The sequence below is a fragment of the Coregonus clupeaformis genome, chromosome 31 (genome assembly GCF_020615455.1).
Source record: "Coregonus clupeaformis isolate EN_2021a chromosome 31, ASM2061545v1, whole genome shotgun sequence".
In the NCBI taxonomy this organism is placed as follows: Eukaryota; Metazoa; Chordata; class Actinopteri; order Salmoniformes; family Salmonidae; genus Coregonus; species Coregonus clupeaformis.
In genome coordinates, this window is record NC_059222.1 from 5,855,195 (window position 1) to 5,873,671 (window position 18,477).

General features: G+C 43.9%; 1 protein-coding gene across 3 annotated transcripts; it reads left to right on the plus strand.

Moving 5' to 3' along the window:
• Positions 1-254: 254 nt before the first annotated feature.
• Positions 255-17,533, plus strand: LOC121547053 (prolyl 4-hydroxylase subunit alpha-1-like). 3 transcript variants are annotated; one of them, XM_045209751.1, is made up of 16 exons: positions 255-360; positions 2,423-2,529; positions 4,575-4,671; positions 5,265-5,416; positions 5,725-5,862; positions 7,457-7,705; positions 7,815-8,026; positions 10,027-10,203; positions 11,017-11,087; positions 12,004-12,069; positions 13,599-13,698; positions 15,963-16,016; positions 16,206-16,271; positions 16,500-16,568; positions 16,705-16,801; positions 16,952-17,533. In XM_045209751.1, the coding sequence occupies exons 2-16, from the start codon at positions 2,445-2,447 to the stop codon at positions 17,020-17,022; spliced, it is 1,704 nt and encodes a 567-aa protein (XP_045065686.1). In that variant the 5' UTR covers positions 255-360; positions 2,423-2,444; the 3' UTR covers positions 17,023-17,533. The 3 variants fall into 3 exon arrangements, with proteins under 3 accessions (XP_045065686.1, XP_045065684.1, XP_045065685.1); XM_045209749.1 differs by lacking the exon at positions 12,004-12,069; XM_045209750.1 differs by lacking the exon at positions 11,017-11,087 and having other exon boundaries at positions 11,999-12,069.
• The last annotated feature ends 944 nt before the right edge of the window (positions 17,534-18,477 follow it).

Here is an 18,477-nt window from a genome sequence, read left to right on the forward strand (position 1 = left end):
CGATGACATCGGCGTTTTCTTCTTCCTGAGTCTTCTCTTCGTCTCTTCTTGGCTTCTTCAGTCTAGTCCAGTCACTGAAGATAAAGGGAGGCTGATTGAGGGGAGGCATCCCCTCTTATAGGGACACCTGTACTCCTATTGGCTGCAGGTGTGTGCATAATTTTGTCTCAGGCTGATGCTGCCTTAGGGCAGTGGGTAAACCAATAGGAGCAGAGCTCCACTATGGGGCGGAGCTCCACGATATAGAACCTACTAGCTCACCGCAGGTCAGTTCAAATACCGAGGATTTGGAGAAAACAGCCGTGGCAATTGACGTGGGGATTTTAACCCCCTTTCAAACGCAGTGCTGATCCGAAAAAGGTACCAAAATCTGTCATTGATGTTCTTAATTACTGCATGATGCGTGCTCTGTATGATGTCGCTCACTGTAATATTTATTGGAGGACATTTCCTCAGTCATTTACAGTCACTTTGGACTTAATGGCTAAACTGCTATTCGTTTTGTTCTGCTGCATCCCTTTATGAAATAACACCTTGAAAAAAATTGTTTGGCAGTCACATCGTTGTTGCAAATGAAACAATAGATTTTTGCTATTGATACGGTATGCACTCACTAACTGTAAGTCGATCTGGATAAGAGCGTCTGCTAATAAAATGTAAATGTAAATGTGTTGGTATCTGGCTTGGCTTTGATTTGGCCTGCTGGACAGTAGCAACAATATGTGAAGGTATCAAAAAGTTTTGTGTCGCAGCTGCAGTAAAATGCAGCTAAGCTCGATGTTTTTATCTGCATAGTGTTTGTTTATTGCTACACGTAACAGTTACATGTTGCTGGAAACAATTGGTTGATACGTTATTGTACACATGTTGCGACAATGTTGCTATTTCAAGAGAAGAGTTGCCTACGTGCAGAACGTTAAGAAACATAGCTGCAGGGCTAGCTAACTAAACTCATATCCATGGTAAAAGTTCATTGAGTTTAGTCAGCTACTGCAGGGCCAGAATAAATAAATGCCAGATGTGGAAAATGAAACTCAAGCAAATGTAACTTCCCTTTATACCAATCTTTAATTTGCAGTCAGACTAGTTATATGGCTTCTAGGGTAGGAAATCTATTTTTGATGAGGGTGCTCCCGAAAATCCCTGCGATGGGGGAGGGGCATGAACGTGGCAGTCTTGTCTCCCTGAATTTCACTCCCTGGCCTGAACCTCTCCAACAGTATGCTATACATTCAGTTTATGACTCATTCTCAAACATTCCCAGTCAACTGCTGTAATACGTCAGGACTAGTTTTCTTCAACCAATTAGACAGCTTGTATACAATATGGCTGTCAGCTTGTGTTATTGAACAATTATAAACTGTTTTAGTGAAGAGTAATAGCAGATTACAGACACATCACCTCTGCTTGTCCTAACGAGTTTTCTTAACCTAATAGCCTAGCTGTTGGTAGTCTTGTAGCATCACATCTCTCACATTCCTGACCATTTGGTGATGGGACCTACTGTTCATTTCCCTAGACAGGGTTGAGTGATGGGTCATCTGTCCTGGAAATCTGTTTACCTGTTGCACATCTATTTCAAGGGTACCTATCAGAAATCTAATCCAGACCAACGTGAAAGAAAATTAAGCCCATTGGCCTGTTTATTTACAGTACCTACTGGACTCCAGCCCCTTGTGTGAACTTGTGCACTCTCCCGGGTATTTGACTGCCCATCGTAAATACTTGGGCTGCCCAAAAGCCTTTCCCTCCCACCTCGACCCTCCTCTGCTCCTTGCGCTCTTTGGGATACAGCTACTGCTTGAACTGGCCAGCATGTGTACTCCATCATCCTAAAAGCTTCAAATGCCCTCTGGCCAAATGGAGGACTGACCTCTTTGTCTCAAGCAGTCACTGTGTGACTCAGCAACTGAGTATCAAGTCTGTGTTTTGAATAGATAGACATTGTATAATGAAAACATATTGTTTCATAGACTAAAAGTAACTGAAAATCCTCACTTTGAGTCTACGAAGTGGGTTTTTAGGAGCAGCATGAGGTACACAATAGTAATTGTGTAAGGAACTAAGGCCTTCTGGGAGCAATGAAAGGACCAGAGTGGGTCACACAGGGGGCATGAGTTGGCATTGGTTACATATTCACTGGGTGCGTGCAGACTCAGTGGGATCTGGAGGCAAGCCTGGCAAAACCATCTCCCAGTATAGGCAACAGATTAATAGAAGCTTCTGCTCAGCCAGTTAGCATGCTGAGACACGCAAAAATATTTTGATTGGTGCTGTTAGTTTCATCAAAATATTTTTTATTTCAGAGAAGTTTCCTGTCATGAGATCATCATCAGTGGATAGTTGTCCAAGTGCCCTTACGTCTCACAGGTATTAATATGATCTGTAACTGACTAATAACCTGTCTACCTCTCTCTTACAGACCCCTGTGCAGCAGTGCAAAGATGGAGCTGAGGGGTGTCTGGTGTGTGTTGTTGACTTGTCTCTTCTACACATCCTCCGCTGACAAAGATTTCTTCACCTCCATCGGTAAATATCTCCCTCCCTCTATTTTCCATGAACAATCCTTTATAGACCCCTTTATTAAGTTGTTTTAGGGCAATTCCATGGTAATGTAATTGCGCTGAGACTCAGATTTTTTGTATGCCAAACAAAAAACATTGATTTCAAAGTTTAACAAACCATACAACTCTTTGCACATGGTCTACTTTTAACAATCTGAGAGTTTGGGACTGTAAGGTTCTATCTGCATTGTTGTCAAAATGGAGTTATTGACATAGCCTTGTTCTGTTCAATGTTCTCTACCTATATTGTACTATAAATACCCCAATTCATATTGTTAAGTTTAAAAGAATACAAGATAAAAATTGCTGACAGCATTCAAACCAATGAGAGTTTGAGAGAATTATCAAATATTTTTTGCAGATTGAACCTTATAGTCCCAAGCTCTCGAATTTACACTAAACATTTTATAAAAACACATGTAATGGAAGAACTGTGCAGATGCAAAGTTTGGTAAGAGCATTTCGGTAAAATCTCCCTCAGTTCTTTGTGTCCACGCTTTCCAAAAACAATCTGCTCCGAATTAAGATTCAACAGTGTCTGCAGAAAGAATGGGGTGTCAGATATGACATGACACATTGACTGTGTGTGGAGAACAAGGAGGGGAGGCAGCCTCGGCGGAAGTCGTGACACTTCGAAATAATCTATTTTGGTTATTGAACTACAGTAAATGAAGTGGATTCACACCCGGTTACGGAATTGCGGTAATGGAATTTCATCATGGTTCCCTGATCTGTACTGCACAGAAATGCATTATTATGGATATGAATGTCATTCTCGTCATGGTGATGTATCCTGAATAGGTACACAAAGGTATAAATATTTAATATCCTCCTTTGCATATTTGGGTATTATTCTACACACTGGCTATTATTTTAATGTGCTCTGCCCCCAAACAAGACCATTTTGTTGGTCCGAACCGGACCAAATCTAAACTACGTCTATGTTTCACAAGTCTGGACATCAATGTACAGCACAGTAGAGCTCAGTAGATTACATTAGAGTACAGCACAGAACACTACAGCAGAGTACAGTACAGTAGAGTTCATACAGTACAGTAGAGTACAGTAAAGTAGTGTATAGTTCAGTACAGTACATTATAGTGTACTCAACTCTAGTGTGCTCTACTGTGTACTGTACTGAACTCTACTGTACTATACTCTACTTTTCTTGTCTGCTAAATGACTTAAATGTAAATGTACTTTACTGTACTCTATTGTACTCTACTGTACTCTGCTGGACTTTACTCTTCGGTCCAAACTTGTGAACCCAACTGTGGTTTGTGAATACTATGTTTTCCCATTGTAGCAAATTCAATAGCAGAAATTCTGTTACTAATTTGGAAACGGAATTTCTAGTTTCAGTCACTTAATAATTAATAAACTAAATTGATATCAGTAAAAACACTATAACTAATTGATAGGTCTACCTTTACTTGTTACTTCTGTGAGCTTTCATTATAAAATATCATAAAGACGTGGGTTTTTGGTCATGGAATGTCAAGGCACAAGGCAATGTTTCTTAAACTTACAGAATGCAGAAACATTTCTCCAAAGCTAAATATAAGTGTTGATATTAGTTGGCAGTGGTCTTTACTTCAACATTACTGTGTTTTGATGTATTTCTAATACATTTGAATACTTTTTATGGTAGATGTTTTCTAACACCCGTTTTTCAATGTTTACCAGAAATCAAAGCCTTTGCTCATTCCTATTTTTTGGGATGGAAAATGGTTGAAAAATGTATATATGCCTTAATGTCACCAAAATATAGACTCTTAGCTTTTATTTGACACCCAATTTGACATGCTCCTGTGATCTTCACATGTTGGTGCTCATGGGTCCTTTTACATGTAAATTACCTTTATTACTACCATCCTGTCTTGGTCACAAACCTTGACCCTAGGGGGAGAAATGTGTTCATCACAGAAATAAGCATTACAAACATGTATAGTTATTCTATGTATTCAACATTTGTACAATCTTTGACCCCAGTTCCACTGTGTTCACCAGGTCAGATGACAGATCTGCTGTACACAGAAAAGGACCTGGTCACTTCTCTGAAGGATTACATTAGAGCAGAGGAGAGCAAGCTGGAGCAAGTCAAAAAGTGAGAGGAAAGCCCCTGTCCACAGACCTTTATCTCTTTATCTCTCTATCCCTATCTCGCTATCTTTTTCACTCACTCTTACTTTATCTCACGTTCACAGGCTGAGGCAGGTCATAAAGTGAGAGCCCAAATGCCCAGATAGCTCCTCTCGTTCTTGCTCACTTTTCTCTCTCACACGCAATGGTATAAATACTATCAAAGAGAATAATTTACATATCCTGCTTCACAATGCCACCTGTACAATACCACCTGTACAATACCACCTGTACAGTACCACCTGTACAGTACCACCTGTACAGTACCACCCTCAGAGGGTATTGTCTCCTCTCAGCCTATTGTGTTACTATAAAGAGACGCCGTCAACGAACCAACAGGGAAGGTGAAGTGCAGGACATGACGTAACTGTTCTCTTATCTATTGTCTTTCAATGGCGCTGATGGACAGGCGTGTGTGCATGTTTGTCTCTAGAGGGAGTACGTGAGTGTATATATGAAGTTGATGTATGTCATATGTAGAAATACATCAGACAATGAATCACTGTTTGCTTCTATGAGTCATATACTGAATGTATTTTCCCTCCATGATGTGTCCAGGTGGGCTGAGAAGCTGGATGTGTTGTCGGCCACGGCCACTCAGGACCCAGAGGGCTTCCTGGGCCACCCGGTCAACGCCTTCAAGCTGATGAAGAGACTCAACACAGAGTGGGGAGAGCTGGAGAGCCTGGTTCTCAAGGACATGTCTGATGGTCAGGATTACTCATGGGCCTCTATTATAATGACTGTATAAATGCTCTATTACCACATAAAGATGAAATCTTCCAAATCATTGCTAAGTGCTAATTGACAAGTTATTTAAAAAAAAAAATATATATATATATATATATATATATAATCAGTTGCATTGTTTTGCCATCACTGAAGTGATGGAACAGGGTCTGTTTCAGAGAGGAGTGAGATTGTTCTCCAAGCATCTTTTAGCATCTATACCACCTTGAGTGAAGATCTCGTATAATAGAATTGAGCTTCCTAACTATCTTTCCTTCCAATACTCCAGGGTTCATCTCTAACCTGACCATCCAGAGACAGTACTTCCCCAATGATGATGACCAGACGGGGGCAGCCAAGGCCCTAATGAGGCTGCAGGACACCTACCGGCTGGACACGCACACCATCTCCACGGGAGAGCTGCCTGGTGAGGGGTGTTGGGGGCAGGGAGGTAGAGGCTTGGGGCTTAAATCTAACCAATCAAATCACATTTGATTTGACACATGCTTCGTAAACAACAGGTGTAGACTAACAGTGAAATACTTACTTACAGGTCCTTTTCCAACAATGCAGAGTTAAAGAAAAAATAGAAATAGTGACACAAGGAATAAATACACAGTGATTTAAGGAGTTAAAAATTACATGGTTATCTACAGGGAATACCAGTACAGAGTCGATGTGCAGTGGTACGAGGTACATATAGGTAGGGGTAAAGTGACTAGGCAACATGATAGATAATAGACAGTAGCAGCAGCGTATGTGGTGAGTGTGAAAGTGTGGGTGTGAGTGCATGTGTGGCGTCAGTAAGTCTGTGTGGGCGTATGTAGTGTGTGTGTTGGGGTGTCAGTGTAAGTGTGTGTGCATAGAGTCAGTGCAGGTGAGTTAGTGCAAAAAAGTGTTGGTGTGTGTTGGGGTGTCAGTGTAAGTATGTGTGAGTGCATAGAGTCAGTGCAAGAGAGTTAGTGCAAAGGGTCAATGCAGGTATTCCGGGTGGCCATTTGATGAGCTATTTACCAGAGTGACTTACAGTAGTGAGTGCATACATTTCCTACTTGTTTTTCTCGGACTGGTCCACCGTGGGAATCGAACCCACAACCCTGGCGTTGCAAGCGCCATGCTCTACCAGGCTGCCTCATCATCGTTGGTGATCAGTCCTACCACCGGCGTGTCAGCAAACTTGATGATGATGTTGGAGTCATGCGTGGCCACGCATTTATGGGTGAACAGGGAGTACAGGAGGGGACTAAACACACCCCTGAGGGGCCCCCGTGTTGATGGTCAGCATGGCGGATGTGTTGTTGCCTACCCTCACCACCTGGGGGAGGTCCGTCAGGAAGTCCAGGATCCAGTTGCAGAGGGAGGTGTCCAGTCCCAGGGTCCTGAGCTTGGAGGGGACTGTGGTGTTAAATGATGAGCTGTAGTCAATGAACAGCATTCTTACCATTTCTTTTGTCCAGGTGAGTGAGGGCAGTGTAGAGTGCAATAGAGATTGCGCTATCTGTGGATCTGTTGGGGCGGTATGCGAATTGGAGTAGGGCCAGGGTGTCCGGGATGATGGTTAATGTGAGCCATGACCAGCCTTTCAAAGCATTTCATGGCTATAGATGTGAGTGCTATGGGGCGATAGTCATTTAGGCACCTACTGGCTGGAAACACATACCATCTCCATGAGGGAACTGCCTGATGATGGGGTTGAGGGGCAGGCAGGGAAAGGCATGTGGAGGGAGCTGCATACCAGGAGTGGATTAGCCGTGGACTTGTTACCGGCGGAGGTTCTGTTATAGCTTCAGTGATAGCTGCTCCTACTACTGTTGCGGAGGGAAATCCTGCACAGTGCTCACCACATGCAGTGGAAAGCCCCATTTAGTCCACATGAATGCTTGAAATCCCATGGAATGCCATGTAAATGCACTGTATGCAAATGGCTGCTGAGATCCAATCTATCTGGTGATGAGATGAGTCCATGTGTGTGTCCATGTGTGTCACTCTGCACATGTTAACATCTCCATGTCTACACACAGGAACTAATACGGATGTCGCTATGAGCCCTATGACGGTGGAGGACTGCTTTGAGCTGGGGAAGATAGCCTACTCTGATGCAGACTACTACCATACGGAGCTGTGGATGGAGCAGGCCCTGAAACAGCTGGACGGGGGAGAGGAGTCCAACGTGGACATGGTGACCATCCTGGATTACCTCAGCTACTCCATCTACCAGCAGGGGGAGCTAGAGAGGGCCCTGGACTACACCAAGAGATTGCTCAAATTGGGTGAGTGGATATTTGTGATATTTGTGTTTCATGTCTTGATTGTAATGCACAGGACAATACTGAGTAGATTCTCATCTTCAGTCCTAAATGAGTCGGCTGTGTTCCTTAGACTCTGCTCACCAGCGAGCCAATGGCAACCTGAAGTACTTTGAGTACCAGCTGGCCAAGCAGAAGAAGGTTGAGGCGGAGGAGGGCCTGAAGGAGAAGGAGAAAAGAGAGAGGGAGAAGAGAGAGGCGTCTGACAAGAAGGGCAGACCTGCAGACTACCTGCCTGAGAGGAGGAAATACGAACAGCTGTGTCGCGGCGAGGGCATCAAGATGGTGAGAGGCACTTACTGTACTAACCAGTGGTGGCTGGTGGCACTTTAAATCGGAGGACAGACTCCTAGTAATAGCTGGAATAGAATAAATGGAAAGGTATCAAACGCATGGTTTCCATGTGTTTGATACAATTCCATTAATTTCTTTCCAGCCATTACTATGAGCCATTCTCCCCTCACCAGCCTCCACTGGTACTAACACACACTCTGCATGCACAGCTTCTAATAGCTATGTATTTTTATGTTTAAATGGCTTATGTCCTACTCCGCTTGAAAGGCTTTATATTGGTCATGCAACTACACTGAACAAAAATATAAACGCAACATGTAAGGTGTTGGTCCCATGTTTCATGAGCTGAAATAAAAGATCCCAGAAATGTTCCATATGCACAAAAAGCTTATTTCTCTCAAATTGTGCGTTCAAATTTGTTTACATCCCTGTTAGAGAGCATGTCTCCTTTGCCAAGATAATCCATCCACCTGACAGGTGTGGCATAACAAGAAGCTGATTAAACAGCATGATCATTACACAGGTGCACCTTGTGATGGGGACAATAAAAGGCCACTCTAAAATGTGCAGTTTTGTCACACAACACAATGCCACAGATGTCTCAAGTTTTGAGGGAGCGTGCAATTGGCATGCTGACTGCAGGAATGTCCACCAGAGCTGTTGCCAGATAATTAAATGTTAATTTCTCTACCATAAACCGCCTCCAACGTCGTTTTAGAGACTTTGGCAGTACATCCAACCGGCCTCACTACCGCACAACCACGTGTATGGCGTTGTGTGGGTGAGCGGTTTGCTGATGTCAACGTTGTGAACAGAGTGCCCCATGGTGGCGGTGGGGTTATGGTATGGGCAGGCATAAGCTACGGACAACGAACACAATTGCATTTGATCAATGTCAGTTTGAATGCACAGACATACTGTGACGAGATCCTGAGGCCCATTGTCGTGCCATTCATCCGCCGCCATCACCTCATGTTGCAGCATGATAATGCACTTCCCCATATCGCAAGGATTTGTACACAATTCCTGTCCCAGTTCTTCCATGACCTGCATACTCACCTGACACGTCACCCATTGAGCATGTTTGGGATGCTCTGGATCGACGTGTACGACAGCGTATTCCATTTCCCGCCAATATCCAGCAACTTCGCACAGCCATTGAAGAGGAGTGAGACAACATTCCACAGGCCACAATCAACAGCCAGATAAAGTCTATGCGAAGGAGATGTGTCGCGCTGCATGAGGCAAATGGTGGTCACACCAGTTACTGACTGGTTTTCTGATCCACGCCCTACCTTTTTTAAAAAGGTATCTGTGACCAACCGATGCATATCTCTATTCCCAGTCATGTGAAATCCATAGATTAGGGCCTAATTAATTTATTTCAGTTGACTGATTTCTTTATATGAACTGTAACTCAGTTAAATCTTTGAAATGGTTGCACGTTACATTTATATTTTTGTTCAGTATAGATGGGTTTTTCCTAAGCCAAATGCTCATCCGAGAGAGACAAGTTCGATGTTTGGCGAAACAGTTCGATGTTTGGCAGGACTAGAGGAATCTTTTGGCACTCTTTCCTCTGCTGCGTGAATCTCTTGGTGATTCTCTGTGTCCTCTCTCCTGCATACTGTGCTCCCTGCTTCTCACCCTGGCTCTGCTTCTGCCTATCTGTCCATAGATGGAGCTGTTTAATCTAGCCATAATGTTTGGCAATGAGGCAGAAGCCTGGATGGACAAGTGTGTGTGGGGGAGAGTCGGGGTGTGTGTGTGCATGCACTCGCTGAACCATGCCTTGATAGGTTCTAAGCCAGTAGCTATAGCAATGGCCAGAACTGTGAGAATGTCCCATATATGTCCCATAATGTTTGGGTCAGATACCATAGCAAATGATCTGCAAGTTCGTGAACTCGGGTGACCCTCTGTGATTATATATGATAATGATCTCTATCTCTCTTTCTCTGTCTCTCTCTCTCTCACTCCCCCGATCTCAGACCCCGCGGCGTCAGAGTCGTATGTTCTGTCGTTACTCTGACAACAACCGCCACCCCCTGTACGTGCTGGGTCCCGTCAAGCAGGAGGACGAGTGGGACCGCCCACGCATCATCCGTTACCATGACATCCTCTCCAACAGCGAGATCGAGAAGGTCAAAGAGCTGGCCAAACCCCGGGTGAGTTCAAGGTCCACCCTCAGGGGAAGGCAAGGTCTGGGGTGTGGTAAGGGTCGCAAAATTCCAGTAATCTTCCAAAGTTTTCCCCAAAATTCCAAGGTTTTCCAGAATTCCAAGTTGGGAAAGTCTCCGGGATTTTGCAACCCTAAGTGTGGTAGATGTTAAAATCAGTGGAGGCTGGTGGGGGGAGCTGTAGGAGGACGGGCTCATTGTAATGGCTGAGATGTAATAAATGGAACGGAGTCAAACATGTGGTTTCTATATGTTTGATGTGTTTGTTACTGTTCCATTTATTCTATTCCAGCCATTACAATGAGCCCTTCTTCCTATAGCTCCTCCCACCAGCCTCCACTGGTTAAAATGTGTGTAAAATGCATGTTCCATTGCTGCCATAAGGACACTGGGGATACCCACCCTGCATGAGGACCTGACTGTGTACAATGTGTGTATTTGTTTATTTGCTACACACTGGCTGGATAAGAGCAACATCCCACTTGTTTGGCTCAGACAGTAGTATTTGATAGCTCAGTTAGAACTAGAAGGGAGTTTTGACTCGGCAATGAACATCACCTCAAATGATCATAACTGAATCAAATGATCATAACCGAATCATAGCTTCATATCAACACATAACTCAGACTTTCGCATGAATCGTGTATTAATGTCAATGATCGAGATCCATATCTCAAGCAATGGTTCAGCTCTTGGGAGAGGGTAAGGGGAGACACAGACTTAATGTAGCCTAGTAGTGTATGTGGGTGCAGCAGCCAGTCAGTGTGTAACAGGGATTGTCCCTGTAACCCGTGTCCACAGCTGCGCCGGGCCACCATCTCCAACCCCATTACTGGTGTGCTGGAGACCGCCCACTATCGCATCAGCAAGAGGTAAGACCAGCAGGCAGGGATGGGCACAACACTGTACCCCAAACCATGCCCCTGTCTGTAACCCAAACCATGCCCCTGTCTGTAACCCAAACCATGCCTCTGTCTGTAACCCAAACCACTCTGCACCCCACATCCCCTCCACTTGGGCAGCAACCTTGGCAAAAGCACAACAGCTAATGGTGAAGTCTAAGCGTAGAGTGATATAAATGACTAGTGTAAATTGACAGTTTGTATGTTTGGGGAACTTGTGCTATTATTGCATGAACACGTAACTTTCATGTGAAATGTAGATATTTTGGGTATTTTGGAAGGTAGGTTGATTTTGAAGAAGGTATAATTCAACCCCTCTGGGCCTGTGCTCTTGCCAAGACGTCCTGCCACTGCTTTGATCATAACAAGAGGGAGGAAGAGGAGTCTAAGTATCTGCTTGTTATCTAACAGTAGTCGGGGTGCGACAGGGGCAGTCTAATATCTCATCAGGGCCCCGTGTAGCTCAGTTGGTAGAGCATGGCACTTGCAACACCAGGGTTGTGGGTTCGATTCCTACGGGGGGCCAGTATGAAAAAATAAAAAATGTATGCACTCACTAACTGTAAGTTGCTCTGAATAAGAGCGTCTGCTAAATGACTAAAATGTAATCTTCTTTTTGTAGCATCTCAATTAAGTTTGGCAGTGGCCATTACTAGCCATTACCTGAGTGCAAGCTCAGCAAGTCGTTTGCTGCAATAGTTTTAGACAGCATGGTTCGCATGCCCTGGCCTGGCATCAGTCTGGCTCTCATATAGTTGCTTGATCATTCAGTGACCGTCTCTCTCTGTCTCTTTCTATTTCTCTGTCTCTCCTCTTCCTCTCTGTGTCTCTGTCCTCCTCTCTGTGATCTGTGACTGTAATGTGAACCGTCCGGGAACTAGCTAAGGCGTGCCACCGTGCATGACCCCCAAACAGGGAAACTCACCACGGCCCATTACAGAGTCTCCAAGAGGTAAGGGGTCAAAGGTGAAGGGGAGGGACCTGCATAAGGCCCTGTCTTCCCTTTCATGCTGCTCATCCCTCCCCCTCACCCCTTTGTGGACCTTTGCTTACGGATACACCTACCTCCCTCCTGACCTATACAATCAGATCCCTTCCTCTCCTATCAGCATGACAACCCAATCCATGCAGTGGCTTACCCAAATAGTGTTTTCTGCTCTTTTTCTTTGAAAACACAAGGAGTTTTTCTGTTATCTTGGTGCAGGTGTATCTTACAGAATGTCATTTCAGTGTGTGGGTGGAAGTAAAAGTTGAATTCCTCTAATAGAAAGGAGACTGCCTGCCTCTTGGCTCCCTTCAAGCCTGTTTAATGTGGACTGGTTATAGTGCGCCCCCTTGTGCAGATAGATTAAGCTGAGTTGAGCAAATGGAAACATGGTGGTGACCATGCTCTGTTCCTCAAGTCTGATCCCCCAGATTATGGCTTCATTATGCCTGTGAGTCCATTAACCTAAATTAGTTAAATGAATTAAGCATTTTTCTCATTGAACATGCACAATGTTTAATTAATTATCTTAGGGCCATTAGTAATCAAGGTTCTAAGTTAGGCTATATAGATGTTTCTTTTTGTTAGATAAATGGTTTAAAGAAGGAACCATATTTGTAACCATACAGCTGATATAGCAGCTGATTGCACATTTATATCTGAGGATATGAGCCAGCTTTCTCACCGTACTCTCCTAATAACAGCACTTCAAAAATAGCCCAGTGTGATTCATCACACAAACACACACACAAACACACACACATTTATACTTCAGAATGAATGAATAGATTGAGCCACTTCAAAGCATGTCTTATTCATCTATATAACATGAACAGGCTACGCTAATTAGCTGGATGCACATAGGACACACACTCCCGTTAAATGATGGTGTGTAAACATAGGGCCTGAGACTGGGGCCTGAGACTGACTCAACATGGTTCTACCCCTCGAGGGGGCCAAGTGAGATCTGGCTCCTATCCAATGGAAGGGTGAGATCTTGGTCTGCCCAGTCGAGTCTGCTGCCTGCTGGACACTTAACAGCATCTTCTGTTACTCCCATACCTTTCTAATCCAATATATATATATATATACATTTAAAGGTCTGTCACGTAGAGGGACAGAAGGACTGGGGTCTGTTGTTAAATGAATAACCCCAAATGGTCACTCTGCCCCAACTACCTTGGTGAGAAACAGTTATTTTAAGTTTTCGTTAACTAAGGGGATTCTTCAAATAGATGCATATCAAAAAGAGAGAAAAAAACATTTTGCTCTGAGACTTGTGGTGTTCCCTTTAACCTCTATGTTCCCACCATCCTGATTCCCTCTCCTATACCCTTCTAACCTACAGTACTAACGCATGCAGCCCATGCTGTTTTCTTAACTGTTAAACCTGTGGAAACTCTAATTTGTAATAACATTATTCAGCTGCCTGGCTACAATTTACACGAAATAAAGGTGTATTTTATGACTCAGAAACTGTCAATCTCTCATCACAGTGCATGGCTAACAGCCTATGAGGATCCAGTAGTGGACAAGATAAACCAGCGCATTGAGGATATCACAGGCCTGAATGTCAAGACAGCAGAGGAGCTACAGGTAACACAACAGAACATCAGGGTGGCTGAGGGAGTTTAGTAGGACTGGAGCACTGGTAGGAGTGGATACCCTCACAGTACATCTATAGGGTTTTAGCAACCAATGATGTGAGTATACAAAACATTAAGAACACCTGCTCTGTCCATGACATCGACTGATCAGGTGAATCCAGGTGAAAGTTATGAATCCCTTTTATACTGTATGTCACTTGTTAAATCCACTTCAATCAGTGTAGATGAAGGGGAGGAGACAGGTTAAAGAAGGATTTTTAAGTCTTGAGACAATTGAGACATGGATGGTGTACAGTGCCTTGCAAAAGTATCCCCCTTGGCATTTGTCCTATTTTGGACATACACAAAATAGTCCAAATTGGTGAAGTGAAATGAAAAAAATTACTTGTTTCAAAGAATTCTAAAAAATAAATAATGGAAAAGTGATGCGTGCATATGTATTCACCCCCTTTGCTATGAAGCCCCTAAATAAGATCTGGTGCAACCAATTACCTTTAGAAGTCACATAATTAGTTAAATAAAGACCACCTGTGTGCAATCTAAGTGTCACATGATCTGTTTCATGATCTCAGTATATATATACATCTGTTCTGAAAGGCCCCAGAGTCTGCAACACCACTAACCAATGGGCACCACCAAGTAAGCGGCACCATGAAGATCAAGGAGCTCTCCAAACAGGTCAAGGACAAAGTTGTGGAGAAGTACAGATCAGGGTTGGGTTATAAAAAAAATATCCGAAACTTTGAACATCCCACGGAGCACCATTAAATCCATTATTAAAAAATGGAAAGAATATGGCACCACAACAAACCTGCCAAGAGAGGGCTGCCCACCAAAACTCACGGACCAGGCAAGGAGGGCATTAATCAGAGAGGCAACAAAGAGACCAAAGATAACCCTGAAGGAGCTGCAAAGCTCCACAGCGGAGATTGGAGTATCTGTCCATAGGACCACTTTAAGCCGTACACGCCACAGAGCTGGGCTTTACGGAAGAGTGGCCAGAAAAAAGCCATTGCTTGAAGAAAAAAATAAGCAAACACGTTTGTTGTTCGCCAAAAGGCATGTGGGAGACTCCCCAAACATCTGGAAGAAGGTACTCTGGTCAGATGAGACTAGAATTGAGCTTTTTGTCCATCAAGGAAAACGCTATGTCTGGCGCAAACCCAACACCTCTCATCACCCCGAGAACACCATCCCCACAGCAAAAACCAAACACCTCATTCAACAGTAAGAACATCATACCAAAGGTCAAGCATGGTGGTGGTGTTGTGATGGTTTGGGGATGCTTTGCTGCCTCAGGACCTGGACGACTTGCCTTAATAGAAGGAACCATGAATTCTGCTCTGTATCAGAGAATTCTACAGGAGAATGTCAGACCATCCGTCTGTGAGCTGAAGCTGAAGCGCAGCTGGGTCATGCAGCAAGACAATGATCCAAAACACACAATCAAATCTACATGAAAATTGCTAAAAAGCAACAAATTGGAAGTTTTGGAATGGCCTAGTCAAAGTCCAGACCTAATCCCAATTGAGATGTTGTGGCAGGACTTGAAACGAGCAGTTCATGCTTGAAAACCCACACGTCACTGAGTTAAAGCAGTTCTGCATGGAAGAGTGGGCCAAAATTCCTCCACAGCGATGTGAGAGACTGATCAACAACTACAGGAATCATTTGGTTGGAGTCATTGCAGCTAAAGGTGGCACAACCAGTTATTGAGTGTAAGGGGGCAATTACTTTTTCACACAAGGGAATTGGGTGTTGCAAAACTTTGTTTATAAAATAAATGAAATAAATATGTAATTGTTGTGTTATTTGTCCACTTATGTTCCCTTTATCTAATATTAGGTTTAGGTTGAAGATCTGATAACATTCAGTATCACAAATATGCAAAATTAGAAAGGGGGCAAATACTTTTTCATAGCACTGTATGTCTATTATAGCAACAGGGTGAAACATTTATTCCACGCAATGACTACATCTGCATTGCTTAATGTTTGGGGTTTTAGGCTGGGTTTCTGTATAGCACTTTGTGACACCTGCTGATGTAAAAAGGGCGTTATAAATACATTTGATTGATGATAAGGAACTAACTTTACTGCTGTTTGCTACTGAGGAAGAGCCAATCAAAGACTAGTGGTTGTACTGTGAAGGTAAAGTGGAAGGAAAGGTCATTCTACAGTACTAAGACGAGTGTCTCTAATGACAACACAGCATCTGTCACTCTGTTTATGTCCTCTTTTCCTCTCTCCTCAGGTGGCAAATTACGGCGTGGGCGGGCAATACGAGCCCCACTTTGACTTTGGACGGGTAAACAAGGCTTCTCTTTCTATTCTGGTCAGGGAAATATGATGTGCATGACTGAGAGTCAGTGGGTGACTGTTGATGGCTGGCACACGTGCATCAACTGTTAGTGGGTTCATATCTTGATGGGGTTTAGCCTTGAGTGTTAGTGTTATTTAACCTTAGACCCTTTGTGTATGTTCCCTGTCTTTGCAGAAAGATGAACCGGATGCGTTTAAGGAGCTGGGCACTGGGAACCGCATCGCCACCTGGCTAATTTACGTTAGTATCTCTGCTTTGTACATCTCCATTAAGCAATTCACTATTTCAGCTCTATTTCATAGCTATGGATACACTTTCGGTCTTCCATTTACCCATGTGTAAATCTATCTAATTTCAAAGATTTCATTAAACAGCAATGGGTTTCAATTATGATGAACTTGAAAAAGCTCTCATATTAAAGCGGTATGTATGACTGATAGCTTGAAGATGCTCTCTTCTCTGTTGCAGATGAGTGACGTGCCATCAGGGGGCGCCACTGTCTTTACAGATGTGGGAGCTGCAGTGTGGCCCAAAAAGGTGAAACACACAACTGTGGTGTTCACGTTGCATTCTTTTCCTGTTAAGTGTGTGAAGAATTTCTTTCTTTGATGATATTTGATGCTAAATCAACAACTGTGTCTTAATGTGTGTATATGTAAACTTTTGTTTTCAGGGAAGTGCAGTGTTCTGGTATAACCTGTTTGCCAGTGGGGAGGGTGACTACAGCACACGGCACGCAGCCTGCCCTGTCCTAGTAGGGAACAAGTGGGGTGAGCCAACCTGTCTCTCATTACATCCATTACTCCTGTCCTATTACCTACACCCTAAGAACTTCAGGTCTGCCTGAGGGCAGAAATAAGCTAACTGTTTGCTGCAGCTAACTGTTTGCCACCTCACTTAGTTTTGTCTTCCCCCTCCAGTGTCTAACAAGTGGATTCACGAGCGAGGCCAGGAGTTCCGAAGACGTTGCACTCTGGACGAGTCAGACTGATCAAAAGGAATAAAACACCTTCCTCCTAATCCTCGTCTTCCTCTTCCAATCCCTTCTCCTGGACCCACCTGACTCTCGGCTCTGTGGACGCTGGGGTGTGAAGTGCCCTCTGACCTCTCCACCCCCTTCCTCTCCTCCTTCTCTCCAAACTCAGTGTTCACTCAGCGTTCACTGAGGCTCTGGCTGCTCATGTGATCTGTCACATTTTATTTTTATCTGAGGTGTGTATGTGTGCGTGTGTGAACGTGTGCGCATGTGTATGTGTGTGGGGTTCACCAGTCCCAGTCTGTGCCTTCTGTCATGGGTTTTGCACACTCCGACGGCACAGCTGTCTTAACCTGAGGAACTTTTATTTAACTTTCACCCTTAACATGGACTTTTATGTTGATACTGTCGACAAGATGCTAAGTTAACTAGTTTCCCAACTCCTCAAATACCCCAACAGTACACATTTGTAGTGTAGCCCCAGACAAGCACACCAGATTCAACTTGTCAACTAAATACCAAGCCGTTGAATGAGGTGTGTTTGTCCAGAACTACAACAAAATGGTGTACTGTTGGGGGTACTGGAGGACCGGAGTTGGGAAACACTGAACTAAAGCAAACAACAAGGCTGCTTCTCCCTTTCAACTTCCTACATGACATACTTCTATTTTCCTTACCTGCAACACTCCTTCCTTCTTACCATCACTCCAATCCTCTCCTCACCCACTGTTTCCCAGCACACAGAGGTATGAGACCAGTTATAAATGCACTGTCACTGTCAAACTCTCCCACAAAGTCCTCCCTCCCCCACCCTATCAACAGGTCAAAATCAGATGACCCCACATCATATCAAGCCTCCTTATTGGCCCTGTAATCAGGGTGTGATTTAAGCCACTTGACCCATCTTGGCTATTCCTGCAGGACATACATGGGGCTAGACTAGGGGGCTCGCCGGAAGGATGGAGGTTTATTGGTTGGTTGCACTGACAATCAGGGTTAGTCATTAGGCAAAGGCTCTAAATTATGACCATTCGAGTTGTGTATGCGTATAAAAAATGTGGTGGTGCAACCTGAGGCATTAGACAGGGAATCACCAATGTAACTGTAAAGACTTGTTATAATGTGACCATTATCAGAAACCATTGTTTACATGGTTGGAGTTTTACATAGTACAGTATGCACAGGGTCTGGGTTACTATCAGATGTAGGGAAGGTCTCAGAACAGTGAGAAGTGATTACCACTGATTCACCCCCCCCTTTATTTTCCTTCTCTCCATTCCCCTCCTCTCTACCAAGGCCATGTCTGCCACAGGGCTATTTCAGCCCTGAGGTCATTCACTCCAGGACAAACACTACTGCATCTGCTGCACAGATAAACACTGACTTTTAAAGGTACACAATGTCTCTTAGTTTTTCTGCCTCTCTCTCGCAATGCGCTCTGTTCCTCCTGTGTCTCCCACTCCTCTTTCT